Here is a 19,015-nt window from a genome sequence, read left to right as displayed (position 1 = left end):
CAAGTAATAGAGCCAGTTTTCCATCAGACTGTGTCAGGGCACTCAGCTGTAAGGGAATTTACAGGGTGGCCTGTATCTTCTATAGAAATTCTGTCTCCTAACCTCAGTAGCCTCTGGTGTAGGAGCTGTGCTCACAGTGGATCTTAAGTGTGGTCAGCAGCTTGTTGCAGTCAGCCTTGTACAGTAGCAGGGAAGTTCCTAGGAGGATGGTTGTAGTGAAGTGAAAATTAGAGCAGTCCTGGCCAGGCAAAGAGAAATCTGTACATCTTCGCAGAAGACTTTCACCCAAGCTATTGCAGTACTTAAGCGTGGAGCATTTTTTTGGGTGAGTACCTGTGTGTAGATTAGTTCTTTGCTCAGAAGTTCTATCAGCTTCTGAGGCAATGCTGTAGTAGCAAGGAAAGCTCAACTGATCCACTTGCATCCTGATTCCGTAATCAGGTTTTTATGGGAATGACAGCCTGTTATGTCATTACTTAACGTGTGTGTGTGTGTGTGTAGTCCACTCTGCTTTACACCAGGTAAGAATCTAGATTGCTTGTTAACTGGAAAAGTAACTTGCAAATACTTGCTTCATCCTTGCCATCCGCAGTCATGCTCTTCAGGAAAGTAACAGCTAAAAGCAAGAAGAGCTTTTGGTCATCTGGGAGGGTCTGTACACAACTCTTGACAGACTCACGGAAGGGTTGCACTGGGTCTTAGTGTGAGAAAGACTTAGAAACTTATGAAATGTGTTTATGTATCTCTTTTTTAGAAGAGGCAATAAGTGTCTGAAATTTAAATAGCTAAAATCTTTATCTAGGGAAAAAAGGTTGGTCTATCTGTAAAGTAGACCTCTGGCTTTGAGGAACTGAAATCTCAGGACTCCTGACATGGGCTACAAAATAAAAACTTCAAAAAATTCAGTTACTTTACAAATACAAGACTGACTTCTGACTCATTTTCTTTTGGAAATGCAATGAAAATACTGTGATCTAGAGCACATTGGTGTGGGAGACAGCCATATGAACAGTATCTGTCTTATAATTTCCACCTTTTTTTTAGGTTGCCACTAATGGGATTATTGCAGTGAATGAACCTTCAAGTGAAGAAAAATATCTTGGTCAATTTCCAGTCAGTTTTGGGGCTATTGCTCCTTTTATGGCTGACCTCGACACAACAGATGGACGTGGAAATGTGTATTACAGAGAAGATTCATCCTCCGATATCTTGCGACTTGCATCAGACTACATCAAAAGTGGTTTTCCTGAGACTACTTTTGATCCCAGCAGTGTTGTCATTGTTACCTGGAAGCTTGTGGCTCCTTACCAGGCACCAGGAGAAGATCAGACTTCGGAAGAAAAGGTGAATGTTGATCAGAGTAGTCCTGTACAGTTAAGAATGTGTTTTGTTGTTGAAAAGGCTGTAGCAAAACAGAAGTTTCCAGAATTTTTACTTTATTTTTATTTTACAGTATTTTATTAATTCAAAAGAAAATGCTTGAATCTACATAGCTGATTTTTTTGTATTCCCTGACAACTCTGACTTGGAATGTGAAGTGTGATATCCTACTGAAATAGTAGGATATCCTGCTCTCCATCTGTGGAATATAATCCAGTTGGCTTGCATTTTTCAACAGACTCAAGTCATTTTGACACCAAACTATCTAAAATCTGATAGGTATATGGACTAATAGGAACTTCAAACTGTGAGACCCTTTAGGACAGATGACATTGCATTCACAAGAAGGTCATGCTTTGTAGCTTTTATGGAATGAAGAAGCAGCTGGACGTTATTTTTTGTGTTACTTACAAACCATTTTCCCTTTTTAAACCATGTTAGGTACTATCCTGCAAAGATATGTAACTTTATGCACCATAATTATCCCAGCTGATGAGCCTGCTCACAATATATAAGATTGAGAACATTGAAAAGATTTGCAACCAAAGTTGTGGTAAAGATTAATTTCTTGTACCTAGCTTGACACAACCATTGTGTTCACAGTAATGGTTCTGCACTCCACTAGCAACAAATAGCTAAGTCTGAGGTACTGTCTTGATGGTTCCTACAGGAAATGACACTTGCAGCAACATGAAACTCGAATTCTTCTTTAAATATTCTGTTTACAGAAATTTTCTATTTAGTCTAGCACATCACTCTCTTTAAGTAGATGATATAGCATTCTATGCACATTACAGAGCTTAGAATTACTGTGTTTTAGGCAGCCTCTTTGGCTATTTCCTAACAGATTTAACTTACCTTTGATAATGGTTTCTTTTTAATGTTTATGCATGCTAAAGCTAAAACTGCATTAGCAAAACATAAGCTAGCATAATATTCATTTCTCCTAGGAAGTACAGGATGCCTTGTCTGTGATGGAAATTCTGATTTTGACTTTGTGTTTAAAAAAACGTTATTCTGTTGTCTATCTTGACTATTTTTCCATGAGTAAATGGATGTTAAATTTTTTCCACAGAGAAACACATTCCAGGCTGTTGTAGCCTCTTCTGACTCCAGTTCCTATGCTATTTTCCTTTATCCAGAAGACAGTTTGCAGTTCTATAGTACGTACTCCAAGAACAGTGATGGAAAGATTCCTGCTATGGTTGGCTTTAGTCAAGCCTCTACAAACTACTACTTTTGGGAAAAGCCGGGATCCTACAACATTATTGCTAATGACGAAGACAGCATTAGAAACCTGCACAAGTATGCTTTTTTGTTTGTTTAAACTCCTGAAGAAACATCAAGGAGTTACATGTTTTTCTTAATTGTAGCATAAGTTAATGCGAAATAATAAGATCCTATTAGCCATTGCATGAGAAATGGCAAAATCTGCCACTGGTAAATATCTACCCTCCTGAGGAATATGAAAACTTTGGTCTAATTTGTCAAAAGTCCATAGTTCCATTGTCACTGGTAGAAGCTGCTGTATACTTAGCTCTTCTAAAAATAGGACCACCTAAGACTTTCACTCTTTCTAGTCTATCCTGGGCAGTCTTTTTTTGAAAGAACAAGTGAACAAGAAGGAAAGGGAGTAAGTTAGAAAGTTCTAGTAAGTGTTAGCAAGGTCTTTGTGGCCCAAATATCTCCTCCTGTTCCTATCACTTTGGAGACAAGAAGGCCAGAAATTCTCAGGAAGAGAGCTCTGGGTGTGGATGAAAAAATGCTATCCAAACTGTCAGGGATGTTTTATAGGCTGAATAAACTGTACCTGTAGATAAGTATGTGGATAAGATAATTTGGCAGTTTTCTCCTGATATTTCTCAGTGAAGGATAACATCTTGTGTAGGCTGGAAATACCACACAGCTTGTGATGGATGATTTTGACTTGGCATATGCTTCTCTTTGATAGAAGCAGCAATGCTGGGAAGCAAGGTGTCTGGGTGTTCGAGATTGGTAGCTCATCTGACAGTATTGTGCCTGCCAAGATCAACAACATTTTGGAGACCCTAGAGTCCAATGAACAAGACCAGGAGATGACTTCAAAACCATTCATGTCAGACTATGGCTCCACTGAAATGAGACAGCAGTATGTCACCAGTAGTACGGACAGCACAGAAGAGGATCAGCACCACGTTACCTATAGTGTTCCTCAGCTAGCTGCAGAAGACTTTCTGACTTCATACCAAGATGTAACAGGAACACCTTCAACTGAGTCTTCTTACAGTCATCAGGATTTCCCGACAGCAAAAGCTCCACCTCGCCCATTCCAGGTCCAGCAGTTCCCCCCGCAGCAACCCCAAGTTATAGATGTGGAAGAATTTGATGAAGCTGGTATAGGTAAGGTCTTTTCTACAGCTTGGATCCTTCTAAGATGGATAGGCTGCAAAAAAACAGAGGTGTGCAAGAAATTGAACTACTGAAGAGATAATCTGTTTCCTTCTCACTACCTTCATATCTGAAAATCTGGACCCGTTTAATAAGTTTTTGTTACTCATTGAGGTAGTTAACTTGGATGTCAGTCAGATTCAGATCCTGCCAGTCTAGTAAACTAATTCCTCAGTCAGGCTCACAGGAGACCACATTTACAGTGTGTCTGTGGAACCTGAATCGCTCCGAAGGAAAGCTTCTTATAGAGATAATTCTATTCCTAAAGCTGACACATTCTTAGCAGAAACTATTTCCCCATCTCTTTAGCCCAGGATTGTTGTTAAAAGTATGATCTTAACTTCAATAGCTGCATTAAGTGGCTGTTCCTGGTAAGGATTTTATGATGAGTTCTACTGAAACCTAGCTTTTTTGCCTTTCATACATGTGTTACTGAATACAGATGATTTAATAAAGATTGGGAATAATAACTGTTGTAAAAATTGTTGGCTAGGGTTTCGTGGCCTTAACTTTTACAAGGGTGGGATTAGGAATTCTAACTTTAGTGTTTATAGAAAATTCAAAACAGTGTGACTGCCCAGATGTTAATTGTTTCTTGAAGCAGATGTGAGAATTGCTATCTCCATGAAATAATAGGGCAAGACAATTAGGATTACAGGGCGCATCAGTTGGTGCGTGGTCCTGGGTACCATAATGATTTGTTTTGTTCTGAGTTTGGAAAGGCTCCTTTTTGCTTGGTTTGGAAAAAGGACAGATTAAAATTATTGTGTGTTTAGTTTCACCAGGACAGTTTAACTGATCTGTATTAATATAGATCCGCTGAAGTCAATAGAATTAAACAGTTTTCTAACATCTGAAGTCCTGATGTTTTCTGCAAAATACTAGTTACTTGCATACTGCAAGGTTAGCAAAAGTCAATTGCAATTGTTTGTTTTCCTTAAAAAGAAAATGACAAGACTAATCAAGTGAGTCTAGAGATCTTTTTAAACTAAACCAGGGGTATGTGAATATTATAGTAGTTGCATGAAGTGTGAGTGTCTGGTCTTATTTTCTACAGTGTTTCGCTACCACACAGATGTCCAACAGACCTGTGCTAACAACCGCCACCAGTGCTCTGTTCATGCTATTTGCGAAGATTATCCCAATGGATTTTGTTGCAGTTGTATTGCTGGTTACAAAGGAAATGGCAGACAATGTGTAGCAGAAGGTAACTTTTTTGAAAATTAGGTACATAAGCAGCAATTACACATGGCATTCTTGAACGAGGCAACCTGTTTTCGATACTAAGAAAGATGTGTTAACTTACTTTTTGAAAGACTTATCACTGGGATGTATTGAAAGATACTTTTAAGAAGTGAGTTATACTTTCTAAAATAGTGTGTTTTTTTGAATGAAGCAAAGTATTTTAGGTGGTCAGTTATATGCACTATGCATTTTAACATGACTTTCTAGAAAAAACAAACTCTTCTGTAACTGACATAACTTCACAGATAGCATAACATTCAGTGTTTTTTGCTAGAATTAAGTTGTGAAGTTCCAATGTGTTATAACCTAATATGGTTCTCACTCTAAAAATGGACAGTTCAAAGGGGATGAACAAATTAGCTTTGATCATCAAACTAAAGAGCATGGCTCATTTTTGTCTGACTCTTAAGCTTTTTTACTAAGCAGCTAATCTGCCAGATATTTGTTAGATATCTGTTTAAACTTTGTTCCTGTGTAAAATCCATAAAGGAATTTCTTATGTATACACTTGTAATCCTTATAGTGACTTGACTCAGTATAGATGCATTTCAACAGCTAAAACAGCTGACTGCAGACTTTGTGTTTTATACGGCAGGAAAGCAAAACCTACTACTTAGCTTTCAGTTCTTAAAATTGAATTTTCCAGTGAAAGAAAGAAGGATCTGATGGTAATGGAATTTGAATTTGCATGTAGGAAATTATATACAGAAGAAAACTAGCAATCCAAAGTAGCTGCTTTTGTAAAACATGGACGGTCTTAGAACAGTCGATAGGTTTGGGTCAAGAAATAGAATAGATTAGACTAATAGGCCAATTATTCTAACACCTGATGGTGATAGCCTTCTAGTAGGGAATGAACAAATTTACATTCAGTAGGTATTGATATGAAGTGTGATCTTCAGAAGTTTCTGTATGCCACTTACTGTCAGAGATACTGTAACAATGTAGTCTGTTTATGGAGTTATCCCTGCGGACAAAACTGTTAATGAGGATAAAGGGCAGCTCTTCAGGCAATTTTGGCCACTTAGTCATCTGTACAGTGACAACACACACACGCACATACCTACGTACGTGTGTAAGCAAATTAACGCACTGCTTGTAGGGAGTTTCATCTCTGTTGAATTCTGTGAGCATTTGCAGTTTATTTCAACAGTAATCTTTGGACATAGTGAACACTCTGAACACGCTCTTTGGAGAGTATGTGAGAACTGTCGTTCTGTTCTGATGCATTGTGTTGATTTGCCAGGTTCTCCTCAGAGAGTCAACGGGAAGGTCAAAGGAAGAATCTTTGTAGGAAATAACCCCGTTCCAGTTATATTCGAGAACACTGATCTCCACTCCTATGTTGTGATGAACCAAGGGCGTGCATACACTGCTATCAGCACAATCCCAGAGACTTTGGGTTATTCTTTACTGCCTCTTGCCTCTATTGGAGGTATCATAGGATGGATGTTTGCTGTGGAGCAGCAAGGATATAAAAATGGCTTCAGCGTTACTGGTAACTTCTAAATTAAAATAATGTTCAAAAACTGTACTATGCTTTCCTCTGTCTTGAGAGAAAAGAAATGTGTATTTACAAGCAATATAGGATGAAAACATGTTTATTCTGAGCTGCAGATGGATTGCTTTGTAATCAAACTTCTCGCCATTTGTCTTGTTTACAATGTATAGATACTGGCCTTTTTAATGTACCCTGTCAGTCCACAAGCAGGTAAGTCAGTTAGAAAGAAGAATGGCCAGGCCAGTTCCTGTGCAAGAAGGAGGTTATTTAAAAGGATCTGATTTTTGGTACTAGAGTGTACAGAGCTACTCTAAAAGCTGGCCCTACTTCTGCAAGAAGTCTAACGTGGTAATTGCCTGACTGTACCAACGGAGCAAAAGAGAAATGAGCTCATGAAGGTCTGAAATTCTTAACAGAAGTAATTCCTGCATGAGATGCAAATGTTTCTGTCAACTTATTTGAAGGGAAACCCCTTCAAACAATTACAGCTTTTCATCAGAGTTTGAGGCCAAATCTGGTTCGTTGTGCACATGAATTCAAGCTGTAGATGCAATCTGTTCAAGGAGAACATGTGTTTCTTCTTAAAACTTTATCCTTTACAGCCCTGTGCAATGAATTTAGTTGAACATAACTTTTTGGTTTGGGGTTTTCTTGGATTTGGTGTGTTTGAAGCTTGTTCTGGAATTTACAACATATGTTTCTCTTGGTTTTGATTTGGAAACACATGTATTAGGGTTTTTTTTTAGTTCACTGTATTCTTAATGGAGGTTTTCTCTAAAATGTACAACTCCTTTGCCATTTTAACTGGTAGGATAAGGCCTACCATTATTAGCCGTGTTGGAACTTTTCTTTTAATTTTAGAAAACCCTGCTTCTTCAGTCTTACTTGCAATTAGTGTGTTCAGTGCAAGGATATTATTAGTATACCTCTGAAAGTTATTTCTGTAGATACCCAAAACATTAGCAATTATGCTGCATCAAAGCTTGCAGAAAATAGTAATTTTAATTTTATCTACTAGAAGCAATACTTTAAATAGAAGGATTCAGAAACCGCTATTAAGTTGTTTAACTAATACTGTTTCTTTAGGTGGTGAGTTTACACGGCAAACTGAAGTAACTTTTATTGGCAACAATGAGAAGCTGGTTATAAAGCAGAAATTCAGTGGAATTGATGAGCATGGTCATCTTACCATCAGCACAGAAATGGAGGGCAGAATACCTGAGATCCCATCTGGTGCATCAGTCCATATAGAACCATACACTGAACTCTACCACACTTCTAGTTCTGGTAAGGTTCCCTAAGAATGAAATGATAAGAAAGTGCACATTTCTCAGAGCAGAGAGTAAGACAATCTGAAAAGCATTATTTTATTCCCTTCTCAGCGAGTCTACTTGGGACTGTTTGATTTATAGAAAGTTGCTTTTTGCCCCTTAGGAAAAGGTTCCAAAAGAAGGTGGATTTTGAGTGGGGCAATGCAAACATTTCTAATTTTTACTTTTAAAAAAAGTGAGTTTAACTTTCTCTGTACTCATATTTGCAAAACACTCTCGATTTCCCTTTTCATTGGCCTTATTTTTACACCGCTGATGGCAGTTACAGAAGTTGCAAAGCTTTTTGTAGGGTCCACAGCTCTTTATTAGCAGCTGTACTGGTGTATACCTTTTTGTGGTAATGTCATCAAGACCAATGGGCTTTGGTCTTGTCCAATAAGACTGTGCAAACCAGTTATTTACTAGTATGTGTCACGTAAACTGAATTGCAGTGACTGTGCCTTGTGTTAGTAACAAGCATTTGTCAGTATTATTTGAGCTGTATTTGAACAGCTGACCAGAAAATTAGGAGTCTCTTAATTCCCTTATCCATTTCCTCCATTGTCTCTTCAGTACTTTTCTCCTCTCTCTCTCTCTCTCTTCCTTATTTCAGACTCTGAGATTTGGTAAGAGAGATGTTTTTTCATTTCACCAGTTACAGAGCAATCTCCCTTCTTTTGCTTTCCTCTTCCTGGATAAAATTATGGGTGCTTCAACACAGAAAAAACAAAGTGAGATTGGAGTGTTGCTGCTGGCCAGCCAGCCCAGCTGTCAGAGCCATAAAGAGGAAGTAGCCTGTGGTGCACCCAAGTGCACATGAATACTGGAGAGAGTGGATTTTGCTCCCCAGGCACACTTTGATTGTGAGAGATAGCTGAAAATGGTGTGGTTGCATCATCACTGCCTTATATCTGCTAATGTCTGGCTTTGGTATCCAGTGATGAACCCCTCTTGCTGCTTTGCCTGTCATTATGGACTGTGAGGAGGAGGAGCTGGAGGCAACAAGAAGCTTCCGCTTTGTCCCGAACAACTTCAGAGATTTGGAGGAGTTGTTTGGGCAGTGTTGCTCTGTAGAACACCTGCCTTCTTGGCAGAAATGCTGTCCCCATGGAGGAGAAGCCAGGGGCTGGAAGGAGACAGACATCCTTGAGACTGGATTTGATTTACCAGTATTCCAGTAGTTACTCTTCTGCTGTCCTGTGGCATATCTGATAGACCATTACTTTGCAGAAATCCAGCTTTTGCTAACTGATGCAAGTGGATTGATAGAGGTGGGTTCTGGTGTCCAGATGAAGAATAGTGGAGTTCTGAGGAGCTTTCTGTTGGTGGGAAGATCCACAAGCCCAGATCTGCTTTGAAGAGTCTTGGTCATAATTTTTCACAGTATAGAAAACTGTTGTGAAGCATACAAGAGCCCTCAGACATGCATCTTCTTCAGGACTCTCAAAATCCAACGCCAATACACCATAATGAACTAAAAGTGGGTGTAGCTTGATGCTGGTGAGGTGGCTCTTGTCCTTCTTAGCTTATAAGATCCATTACGTAAATTCATCTAAAGAAACCCCTGAGTTTCCCAAGTTGAATTTTCCTTTTTTCACCTGGTAACCCACAAAGTAAAGTTAAATTTTTAAAATATGTCAAGATAAATTAAATGACTTATTCCTCAAGACTGTGATATCTGAGAAGAGTAAGCCTAGTCAAGTGCCTTTTCCTTTGCATGGAAATACATCCACTTTCAAGGCTTATTGCCTTTGAAATTTCTATTTACGCTACTCAACCTGTATCCCAAGTCTACAGATAGCACTGGGCAGAATATTTTTGCTCGCTGTTCTCATCAGCATGTTTGTTGCCATGTTGCAGTGATCACTTCATCATCCACCAGGGAGTACACAGTGACAGAGCCAGAAAGGGATGGGGTTGCTTCCACGTACACAGGCGCCTATCAGTGGCGACAGACCATCTCGTTTGATGAATGCATTCATGATGACTCTCACCATGCCGCTTCAGCTACTCAGCAGCTGTCAGTGGACAGTGTATTTGTCCTGTATAACAGCGATGAGCAGATTCTGCGATATGCTATGAGTAATTCCATTGGCCCAATCAGTGGTAAGTATGCATTGAAAATCTTTCTCTTTTGTGAGTAATTAAGAGCAGGCCTCTATGTTTTTCTAACCTGCCTTAGCTGGGTTAATTTAATGAGTTTTATTAATTTGTTGCATTAGTCAGTAGAAGTTTGAGTCCAGAAATTAAAAAGATAAATGGGGCCGTTGAAAGTTCTTATTTTCACATGGGGAAGAGTATTTAAGTGATTTATGTCGTCTTGAAATTCGGTAGAGTTTATGTGTCTAATCCCTTGAAATATTCTCAACAAACCACCTTGAATCTATTGCTGCTCAGATACATGGAGTGTATCTTTTTACCTTTGCCTAATCTATAGCTACTCTATAATGATTTTTTTGTATTGTCAGAGCAAAGGGCAAAAGAGGGGAATAAGATTTGCCACTGAAACAGCTAGTTTCTATAATTTATCTTGAAACATGGCATTTTATCTTTGGAAGGTAGGCAACCTATGAAGTGTATTTTGTTGGATGAGCTGTCCAAATTTGTCTGTTTGCACTAAAATCCGGAAAAAAGCAAAGGAGCAATTTGAAAATGCACACCAGATGAGCACAAGAAAGGACTGTGCTCCTTTTTCTTTGTTACAAAGATAAAGTTCTACTAATTAAAATGAGCAAACCAAGCTGTTAAGAATCACATTTTGAGTCTAATGTCAGTGGCTGGAAGATGCGTTATCTTTGTCCGTCTTGGTCTTCAGAGAGATTTTAGTGGCTTTTCTATTTTTTAACTTGGCAATCCTTTGCACAAGGAAGAAGGAATACAGGTGCTGTTGCCGTATCTGAGATTCATGTCCTGCATATCACCTGCGAGTCCCTTTCTTCCTGTTGCAAAAAATACTCTCTTTCCTTGTTTCATGTGCCCTACAAGCAATCTTCTTCTGGGCCTTACCTGAGTGTTATTACTTGGATAGAGTCGCCATGGCTAAATATGGTCTTTCTTGTCAGATGGTTCTGCTGATATTAACCGGAATCCTTGCTACACCGGTACACATAACTGTGACACCAATGCGATATGTCGTCCAGGAACTGGAAATCATTTCTTCTGTGAATGTTCAGTTGGCTTCCGTGGAGATGGAAACATTTGCTATGGTATCAGAAAACTTTAATTACAAAATGAAAGCTAATGTAGCATTTGGTTTGCTTGGAATGTATTGACCCTCAGCACTAGCCATTCCATCAAAATGAACTGTCCTGAGAGGCTAGTTTTGGGAAAGATATGTTAGAGGGATGCTGGAGTAGCTGAGGTATCTCAATAACTAAACTAAGCAAGTTTGATCATCTTGAGGAGTCAAACTTGGATGTGTTTTGCTAGCTTATAAAGCATTTTTCCTACGTAGTTCGTCTTTTCATAAAACTTGTGGGAACTTAGCTCTGAGAAATTTACTGTTCTGCAAGTTCTGGTTAAAATCAGTCAACTAGGTTAAAAGTTCTTGAGGGAAACGAGGAATAGTGTATGCACATGCGTACAGAGCAGAGATAGTGGAACCCATTGAAATAATCTTTTTCAAGATCCGCTTTGAAAATCCTTTCGGTTCAAGGAGACTTTCATTTTCCATCTCTGTATTCTTAATGTATTGGAGTTTTGTTTTATAATCAAATTGCAGCACAAATACCTGTTTTCAAGAGGCGAAAGTGTGTATTAATGAAATATGCCTCATCCCTATTAAACTGAGTTGTTTCTTTAATAAAAAAAAACCAAAACCACAACCCTCCCCTCCCACTACAACCCTTAAATCAACTTGCAGATGAAAACAGTGGTATCACACTGTCCTTCCCAGTCCTCTGGTGCTGCGAGTTGAGCAGCAGTGGATTAGAGATCATAGAATCTCAGATTGGAAGGGACAGAATCATGGAGGTTGGAAAAGACCTTCAAGATCATCAAGTCCAATCATCAACCCAACACCACCATGCCCCCTAAACCATGTCCCAAAGTGCCACGTCCACACGTTTTCAGAACGCCTCCAGTGATGGTGACTCCACCACCTCCCTGGGCAGCCTGTTCCAATGCTTGACCACTCTCCATAAATACATTTTTCCTAATATCTAGTCTAAACCTCCCCTGACGCGACTTGAGGCCACTTCCTCTCATCCTGTTGCTAGTTACTTGGGAGAAGAGACCAACACCCACCTCACCACAACCCCCTTTCAGGTAGTTGTAGAGAGTGAGAAGCCTCCTTTCAAGGACCTGGAGGATAATCTGGTCCAATCTTGCTTGGCAAAAACACAGTCTAGACAAGATGGCCCAGCAGCCTGTCCAGCCAAATGTGTAAGGATAATGAAAGGGGAAGTCTTTCCTAAAGTTTATGCTCCCCCAGTAGATATCACTCCTTCTGATCACTTTGTAGGCTGCAGTTTCTTTGTCAGTGGCTCCTCCTTCCTCTCTGATTTAGTCTTCTCTTATTACTCCATTATAAAACCTCTTCTGGGTTTTTGGGGGTGCAAATTAGCTGAGGACACAGTTACCTGAAAACTTACTTGCTTACCTCTCAAGAGGTATGGTCTATCCAAGATATAGTTTAAATATGCAAGCCTGCTATTATTCAACAGTCGCACAGTTTCTTTTTTTCTGGCATCAGTATTAAATGCATCTTTGTAATAATTGAACCTTTACAATATTCTAGATGTTGATGAATGTTCAGAGCAACCAGCTCTATGTGGTAGCAATGCAGTCTGCAATAACCAGCCGGGAACCTACCGCTGCGAGTGTGTTGAAGGATACCAGTTTGCAGCAGATGGGCGGACTTGTGTTGGTGAGTGTCACGTTTTGTAAAAGCACTGACCACCAGCTTTCAAGCTATGATTCATCTCAGAGACACAGAAAACTGAGCTTCTAGGATCTGTGATGACTTCTAACGTGAGTTGAATTTAGGAGTTCATGCTGCAGTTAGTGATTACAGTCCATTAGGTAACTGAAGAAGGTGCCTAAACTACTTTGTTTTTGTCTCATAAAAATTCCCCGTTCAGACTATTTCCAAATAGAAAGTGGAAATTATTATTGAATGCTGCTGTCCTTTCTGTACCATTATTTGGCTGGACATTTCACCTGGAAGTAAAATTCATATTTGTAAAAGAAGAAGAATTGAAGTGAGCAGTTACTAATTTGGTGTTATTTCACAGCATCTCACTTTCAAGATGAGGTAGAGCTTTTTCTGCATTTTCTGTAGTCCTGCACTTTGGCTTTTTGGAGTTTTGAGTTTTGCTTCTTTCTTAGATCTAATCCAGAATTAGATTTAACAGATGAGATTTTAGTTACAGATTCATCCCTTGGACAAGGCAGTGCACAAGTCTAAACCAGTGTGTTTTGGCTATTGCAGGCTTATTCTGAAGTGGTAGTTAATCATGCTAAAAAGGAGCTATAACTACAGATCATTTCACTGTTAAAATCTTTGAGATTTGGAGGAAATCTAGCTGGTTTGTTAATGGACCATTAAAACTTCAAATTCAGTAGTTGTCACTGAATTACTTATTTTAATTTAATTTAAAAACATTTTTCTGGAGGAAGCCTGAGTTAATCTGTACTTGCTGGACTAAGGTTGTCCTAAGGAGGGATGCTTTTTCCTGTTTGCTGTGGTTTTTCACTAAAATTGTAGAAATTCCATTTGGTAGCTAGTAGAATTGCAAGATGATTGTGTTGGATGTGAATTGAAAGTAAATTTTCCATATAGAAAGAAAAACATTGAGCTTTGCCCTTGAGAACGTTAAGCTGATTCTTCTGGATGTCATTTATATTACAAATATCAAAAGCTAAATTAAAAAAAAAAATCTATAAATGGCACACAGAAGAGGGGTAATGACTCTACTGCTAGAGCTGCAACTGTCAGGATAGGATATAGATTAGGGTTTTTTTTTTTCCGCCCCGTTAGAATTTTTGTCTTTGTTTGCAACCTGACAGTACTTCTGTACTGACAAAACCTACGCACAGTCTTCCGGTATGGTTGGATGAGTTCCTGTTTCTTTTGGAAATAACTGGTAACAGCTGAGGATTACATTTGCTTCTTTGGGGTGGAAGCTTAATTACCCTTTGATCAACTAATGCATTCAGGTCTTTCCTCATTATAACCGAGACTTTCTTCAGCTAAGACTGTGGAGCCTTCATCTTGCAGCAGAAAGTTGCATTACTTCCCTTAAGGCTGTGACTTTGCGTGCTGTGTATTACATTCCATCACGAGCCCCATTTCTCTTCTCCAGATTTACCATTCATGTCTGCTCACAGTGCACCCTAAGGCTCTCCTTTGTTGCAGAACAGTTGGAAAAAGCAACTTCTACCAGGACCTGGAAGGGATAGGGTGAGATGTGGAGGAGTGGCTTTATGTTCTTTCCATTATGTCCACCACTGCCCTTTTGTCACTTGGACCTGAAAGGGAACATTCTTCCCTCCAGCCATGACCCTGCTGGCTTCACTCTACCGCTTTCCCATGAAGTTGATGTGTTACACTTCTAACAAGTGCTAAGTAATTCCTTGCCCAGCTTGAAGGATTTCAGTTTGCCTTCAATCAAAAGGAAACTTCGCATCTGTAAGACTGAAGAGAGGGAAGATGAACTCTAGTTTCCCAACAGATTGAAAATACATGTCGTGGTAATCTTGCTCCCCTTTCCATGTGGGAGGGGACAACTTCAATACCAGAAAGGGCAACAGCTGCCCTCTTTGTGCTTTTGCAGCTTGCTCTGGGATACCAACTCTGACTCAGCTTTTCTGGAACTGCAGCTTTTTCATACCAGCTGTGTGACTCACTGGATAGCTTTAGAAGAGAGTTGTAAATAAATCCTGTTCACCTGTTTGTAGGCTGAGGAATAGGAGGACTTGGGGACTCCCTTCAAGCTCCAGCTCCAAATCTTAGGCATTCAAAATGCAGTTCTGAATAGATGATTTTGTAATTTAAAATTTACTTCATCAAACAGAAAAGATATGTGATTCTAACAATGATGTCATCTCCTCCAGAGAAATTGAGAAAATGACTGTTTTCAGATCTGGCTCTGATGGCAGATTTTTGTTATTTCCCTGCTGATACTCTGATAGTTTCTATCTGTGTACTGTGATGAAAGGAGCATTATAGAGTCTCAACTTGGTCCCCTGTCAACTCCTCTTAAGAACTGTGTAATGAAAGCCTCAGACTCTCTGTTGCAGCAGCTAGAAGTCTGTTCCTAGATGTACACGCTGCAAACTCATCTATTTCCGGGCCCAAAATTTTTGTAGTATTTTGCATCTTCCTATTTTAAATACCATGATTTCCTTTCCTCTTCCCTGACATAACAGGTAAGCATAGGCAGGGCTCCAGCAACTTCCTGAGGTAATTTGTGTGTAAAGCAGTGCAGTGCCTTCAGAGTCTCTGCTGTCAAAAATGAGAAAGTTACGAAAAGCTGCAGGACTGGTCCCAGCTTCCACAGTTGGTGAAAAATCTCTCCAATAGTTGACGAATGTGTTTACATTCTATTGAGTGAGTCATAGCTCCTATCTGTTGCCAGGTGATGACAGCCTTGGGTCAATGCGAGGTTAGTGTAGTGGGATATCTAATAATTCCCAGTGCAGTGAACTGGCCACTTACCTAGCATGTGAGGTACCTCTGTGAGGTGCCTTACATTTCTTCATCCAGGACTCCTTTTTAGAAACAAAACTGTCATGGATGTTAGGATCTGTCACTGTGGTAGCTTTTCTGTCCTCTTCTATATTAACAGACATCTCTGAGGTGCTGAGGACAATCAGATCCTTGGGAAACATTAACACCAGTAAAAGGGGAGATACGGGCAAAAAAAATCCCAACCCCCAAACCAAAAACCTAATTTTCCTTGTTTCCATTCTCTTCTGTATGCTTTCACAGCTGTTATTCTCTCCCTATAATCTTATTATGCGCTTCAGACTTTGCGGAAGAGCATTCAAATTTTAATGTCCTCTCTTGTACATCTAACCTGCAGCTGTTGAATATGTCGTAAACCATTGCCAGATGGGCACACACAATTGTGACATTCCTCAGCGTGCTCAGTGTGTGTACACCGGAGGATCCACCTACATCTGCACATGTCTCCCTGGCTTCTCCGGAGATGGGCGTGCCTGTGAGGGTGGGTGGCACCATTTGTTGTGGGGTTTTTACGCTCTTTGTTGCACAACTTGGCTGGTCATTGCAATGTCCTATAGTTACTTGTGATTTAAAGTAGGAAATTTCATAGTTTTAAGTCCCACAAACAGGCATTGCATTAAGCTCTTTGTGCTTTCCTCCCCTCACTTTTGGATTCATTCTTCAATATTTGAGCTACAGAAGGTCCAAGATGAGGTAAATGCAGAAACTGCAGAGTTGCAGCTAGCAGACCTTCACCTGCTGGAACTGTTTGCACTGCATTGGTTTATATTACTAAGGTGGTGATGCACAATGTTCAGACTATGTAAAAAGTGTTATATTCTATTTCATGTCAGTTGGAGTGCGGTGGGGGAGCAGCTTTACCTAACTACACGTTGGAAATTTTGCTGGCCAAATCCTGCTTCTCTTGCTGTGTTAAGACTTTTCCTTGAGAAACATGGACATACATTTCTAAAATACTGTGTGAGTTAACAATGCTAGTTACCCATTGGAATGGTAGAGTGCAGGGGTTTGCTGAGAGACAGAACCTAAAAAAAAAAAAAGCATGCATATGTTTTCTTTCTCTTCTTTGCATTTCTGTACAGATGTTCTTCCAAAGGTCTCTAATTCTGATCAGATATTCTAACATAGGAGCCTGAAAGTAATATGGCAGGTTTGCACTTTAATTCATTACTCTAATTTGTCCATCAGGAGGAAAAGTTATCTGAGATTGATCTTTTCTTTTACAGATGTAGATGAATGTCAACAAGGCCACTGTCATCCAGATGCTTTCTGCTACAACACTCCTGGGTCCTTCAGCTGCCAGTGTAAGGCAGGTTATCGTGGGGACGGTTTCCGGTGTGTGTTAGGAGGTAAAATTTTATAGTTCTTGAAAGTTGGACCGGAAATTTAATTTGGGAATTGGAGGATATATGTTCATTTGGTTCCTCTGTGGAACAGATTGTCTTACTGGGATATTTATTCTTTCTTAAGTCTTTCAAGTTTTGAACTTCACCAAGCTGGTGTCAAAGTCTGTATCTTGACTATTGTCACTTTTCCACAATACCCTGTTCAATGGCCTTTTTTATTATTTGTTTGTTCTATCCTCAGCAGTTCTCAGCCCCAAGCTGATACTGTCTTGAAGTTGCCGTATGTAAACATTTGACCACAGATTGATTTGGTTTGTGTACACAATAGTCACTTTTATAAAACATCTGGAACTGTTTGCAATGTAAATGAAATGTAACAATTACAGGAGAAAAGTGAAGGATGAGACCGAAGTACCTGCACTGTTGTCTTCAGTGGAATCTAGATGCCTACATGTCACATATAGCCACCGAGAATCCAGAAATACTAACTCCAGTTTCTAACTAGCACTTAATTTTTTTCTGTATTTACCCAGCTTGTTCTCTATTTAGTGGAAAGCTGTTTACCCTTCCACACTTCTGTTCTTGCATTGTAGTTTGGGGCTTGAAGTATAAAATTGCTGATCTTGAAGGTGCTTTAAAAAAAGTAAGTAAGGAACACTGAAGCATAGAGTAGTATTCTTATGGTTACTTTCATTCAAAAGCGCAGCAAACCTATGAGTCAGCACTCAGGATTTGCAGAATGGTGAATGCTTTCATCTGGGAAATACAGCCTAAATTCTGAATATATTCAAACCCATTTCTCCTGCTTCTAAGATTCTTGCTGTTGGGCAAAAGACCCAGCACCTCTCAACAGACTGAAATTCAAACTGTGCAGCTAAGAGTAAGAAAGTCAGAGGAAAGCAAGCAAGAAGCAGCATGACTGAGGAGGGAGGCTGTCTTTATAATTCAGCTTCTGCATTGTGGTCTTAATGATGTTCAGAGTATTTGATGATCCAAAATTGAGAGGGGTTTTTTGATAGCGGATGTGCTGGCTTAAAACTGCTTGTCTGCATGTCACAATATTACTACCTGATGTGTTGCTGAAACGTAATATTTTTCTTTTGCCACTATATTCCCTAATTCGGAAGTTGTGACTTTTTGCACAATTGGATACTCATGTCTTAAAACAAAAAGGTAAAGGATCATTTATAGGAAAGGCATAAAAATATCGTAAGGTTGTTTCCCGTTTTGGATCATATTTACATGACATGACTCTTCATCATGTGCTCAACAGCACGTGTTACGTCGAGTCACCCAGTGCTGGTAGACTTTTCTATAGGTAAATTGCGGGAAGTTTTGCAGTGTTTAATTCTGAAGCTCTAGCTTTTGCCACTTTGTCAGTCTTTCAATATTATTTTTAACTAACTTTTCATGCATGAATGACCATGTGTATTTTCATTTTAATGCCAGATGAATGACGAACTACCTAATGTTTCTGGTAGGTGTCAAAATACTTAGCTAACCAACCAGCTGATAAAAGCAGGATTATTCGTCAAAGATGAGAAACGTGATGTGAATAACTTGAAGCAAAATCGAACCTTAAAGCTTCCAGTTGTTCAGGAAGAACTGCAGAGGCAGAAATACTGCTTTCATGTCTGGCACATCCCCTTTGTATCTGAAACAGGTGATTTGGTAGACTGATACTTGAATTCAACCAATTAGCTTTATTATCAGGACAAAATTAATTTCTTCTGAGTATATGTGATAGCATATTTAAGTGGGGGTTTTTTGTTGTTGTTGAGAACAACACCTTTTCATGTGTAGTGATTAATGTGTCTACTAAACTAAGCACAGTGTACTATTTTGTAGCAGCTTTATGTTATTTGTTGTTGCTTATCCTGTACACTTCTTGACTTCCCATACTCAACACAGTTGTGTCTTGAACAGGCGTTTTTCCATGTCACAGCTTTAATGATAGTAACAAAATGGTAGTAACTAACTTAATGGTAGTAACAAAATATATTGGAGAGTTTTGTTGTATCTGCCATTTTAGTGGGTGGGGATCTGCCAGGTTTTGTTAGTCTTCATATATGCCTCTGATTTTTTTTTTTTTTGTGCTGTTTTTTACTATCAGTAG

At 39.3% G+C, this 19,015-nt stretch overlaps 1 protein-coding gene across 1 annotated transcript in view; it reads left to right on the top strand.

The window, feature by feature from the left end:
- Nucleotides 1-1,044: 1,044 nt before the first annotated feature.
- NID1 (nidogen 1) overlaps nucleotides 1,045-19,015 on the top strand; it is a gene marked incomplete at both ends in the record, with an annotated part of 32,483 nt that continues 14,512 nt past the window's right edge. The window contains 11 exons of the mRNA XM_010288073.1: nucleotides 1,045-1,344; nucleotides 2,456-2,685; nucleotides 3,332-3,759; nucleotides 4,865-5,014; nucleotides 6,299-6,550; nucleotides 7,640-7,840; nucleotides 9,724-9,969; nucleotides 10,926-11,069; nucleotides 12,602-12,730; nucleotides 15,891-16,034; nucleotides 16,780-16,902. Coding sequence (XP_010286375.1) covers nucleotides 1,045-1,344; nucleotides 2,456-2,685; nucleotides 3,332-3,759; nucleotides 4,865-5,014; nucleotides 6,299-6,550; nucleotides 7,640-7,840; nucleotides 9,724-9,969; nucleotides 10,926-11,069; nucleotides 12,602-12,730; nucleotides 15,891-16,034; nucleotides 16,780-16,902 — 2,347 coding nt within the window. The remainder of the gene's footprint in view (nucleotides 1,345-2,455; nucleotides 2,686-3,331; nucleotides 3,760-4,864; nucleotides 5,015-6,298; nucleotides 6,551-7,639; nucleotides 7,841-9,723; nucleotides 9,970-10,925; nucleotides 11,070-12,601; nucleotides 12,731-15,890; nucleotides 16,035-16,779; nucleotides 16,903-19,015) is intronic.

This window comes from Phaethon lepturus, unplaced genomic scaffold, assembly GCF_000687285.1.
Source record: "Phaethon lepturus isolate BGI_N335 unplaced genomic scaffold, ASM68728v1 scaffold8085, whole genome shotgun sequence".
Lineage (NCBI taxonomy): Eukaryota > Metazoa > Chordata > Aves > Phaethontiformes > Phaethontidae > Phaethon > Phaethon lepturus.
The sequence above is the reverse complement of the archived record's forward strand: the minus strand, read 5'-3'. Positions and strand labels throughout refer to the sequence as shown.